Source organism: Austrofundulus limnaeus, unplaced genomic scaffold (assembly GCF_001266775.1).
Source record: "Austrofundulus limnaeus strain Quisiro unplaced genomic scaffold, Austrofundulus_limnaeus-1.0 Scaffold65, whole genome shotgun sequence".
Classification (NCBI taxonomy): Eukaryota; Metazoa; Chordata; class Actinopteri; order Cyprinodontiformes; family Rivulidae; genus Austrofundulus; species Austrofundulus limnaeus.
In genome coordinates, this window is record NW_013952467.1 from 743,044 (window position 1) to 745,254 (window position 2,211).

At 37.4% G+C, this 2,211-nt stretch overlaps 1 protein-coding gene across 4 annotated transcripts in view; it reads right to left on the reverse strand.

Annotated features, from left to right (window-relative positions):
• LOC106518692 (cytochrome P450 2K1) overlaps positions 1-2,211 on the reverse strand; it is a 6,405-nt gene that overhangs the window by 1,784 nt on the left and 2,410 nt on the right. For all 4 annotated transcript variants that reach the window (XR_001310350.1, XM_014010070.1, XM_014010068.1 and 1 more), the window contains exons 3-5: positions 1,539-1,776; positions 1,273-1,435; positions 1,049-1,198 (exon numbers count right to left, since the gene is read on the reverse strand). Coding sequence is in view for 3 of the 4 variants with exons in the window: in XM_014010070.1 (XP_013865524.1) it covers positions 1,049-1,198; positions 1,273-1,435; positions 1,539-1,730 (505 nt within the window). In the remaining variant the exon portion in view is untranslated. The remainder of the gene's footprint in view (positions 1-1,048; positions 1,199-1,272; positions 1,436-1,538; positions 1,777-2,211) is intronic.

Sequence of the window (2,211 nt, forward strand, 5' to 3'; positions counted from 1 at the left end):
TGAGTTATAAGCATTTTTGCATGTCCAGACACCACTTTTTCAGATAAATAGGGGGTCCGGGGGTGTAGGGGCACTGATTGGTGGGCCTGATGGATAGAGCTTCATCAGAGCTAAACAACAAAAAAAATCTGAAGCTCCTATGTTTAATAGTTTTTGAGCAATAACCCTTTTTGTACGTCCAGATACCCCTTTATCAGATAAATTGGGGGTCCGGGGGGTGCGGAGCACTTATTGGTGGGCCTGATGGATAGAACTTCATCAGAGCTAAACTATAAAAGAAATCTGAAGCTTCTATGTTGAACAGTTTCTGAGTTCTAATCATTTTTGAATGTCCAGACACCCCCTCTTTGAAAGGAGCCACCTCCTCAAATGTGGGGTCTATTGTAAAACCGTTGGCTGACACAATGTAGGTCAGACTCATCTACAGCCCTGCCAAATTTCATGTTGATTGGTGCAGCTGTTTTTGTGCTACGGTTGACCAAAAATCACTGGAAAAAAAATAAAAATAAAAATAAAAAAAACAGTACGAAAACAATATGACTAATTACTTCTATGATTCTACCATATACCATGACTTTTGGGTAATTGCTACATGAATAGAATGCATCATCACATTTTAACAAAAAACACACAGTTAGCCCTTGATATGTGATGATGACGCTCAGCCACCATTATAACAACAAGAAGCAGAAAACCTGTAAAAATGGCTGAGACCCTTTTTTGTTTGCTACTGCCGAGTCGTGACTCTGATTTGAAATCAGGTTAAGAAAGAGGTAATCAGTTGCAGATGCGCGCACACACACACAGGGACAATTCTTTGAAGATCTTCAATAAATTAAGCGGTTTGTGTCTGCTAACTTAAAGATCTGCTGCACAAAGGCCATGAAAGGCAGGTGATAAGATAACTAGTTCTGTTCAATCAGTGCGTTCAATCACCACTGCCCATTGTGTTGGTGTTATTCACTCACTGGTTACATTTTAGTGTTGCATGTTGCAGCGGCCCAATTTGAAAGTTTCTACTGTATGCAGGAAAAGATTACATTGTTACCTTCAAATTGATCAAATTCTTCAATTAAGAAGCAACATTCCTTGGTTATCATCTCTTCACTCAACCTTTTGCCCATTCCAAAGTCTCTCAATGTTGTCTGAGCAAAACGTCTCATTTCTTTCCAGGAGTCTCCATTGGAAAATGCTATACCTGGAAACAGAATACTTTGAAAACTAATAATTTCAAAATTTGCATATAATCTTGTATTTCTGAAAGTAAATTACCACATCTCTTGTGTAAATCATAAAATATTGGAGGGATTTCTCTGGTTCTAAACTCATCGGACTGGTTCACCAGAGCCTGTTTGACGGCCCTGTATCCTGCCAGAACCACCACTTGCTTTGGTCCAAAGTAGACTTGGAAAACTGGTCCATAAGTTTTGGATAACTAGAAATACAGAGAAGTTAAACAGTGGGAATATTGTCAATGAAAGACTGTTTATTGCTCTTTTTTTTAATATAATGCGCTAATCCATAAAAAAATTGCTCACTTCAAAAAGGCTTTTGTCAAGCCACTTCAGATCCACCTGAAACAAGTTACCAAACAGAGGAACAGGTCTGGGTCCTGGAGGTTCTCGTTTTTCTTGGATGAAAGTTCTGAAGTAAAGAAGGTGAAGGAGCAGCAGAGCAACAAAGACCCCTAACAGCAAAGCTGAAGTGGGGGGTTGTAGATCTTCAAACATAATCAGAACGTTTCTAAGCACTCCAGATGGAAATCCTTGACGAAATCTGTCAATCAGATGAAACGTTTTTTTTTTTTTTTGCAGTATTGACATTTTTGCAAAGTCTTAGAGCAGGGGTGGGCAATCCTGGTCCTCGAGGGCCACAGCCCTGCAGTTTTTACGTTTTTCCCTGCTCCAACACACCAGAATCAGACATTGGATTACAAAGTTCTGCAGTATGGAGGACTGACACTGATATAACTAGAAAAAAAACAAAGGCAGAAATATATAAATGGACCAATAAATAAATTCAGTTAAAAATGCACCAATAAAATTTAAAAAGGAGAGCTTTACCTCACATTTTATAATTTAATTGACCTTCATATTTATTTTTCCAACTTAGTTCCAACTAATAATATATTTTTGCACATAATTTACATGTTACTGTTTTTTTTTTACTGTTTTTACTGTTTAAATATGTAATTATATATAATATATTATA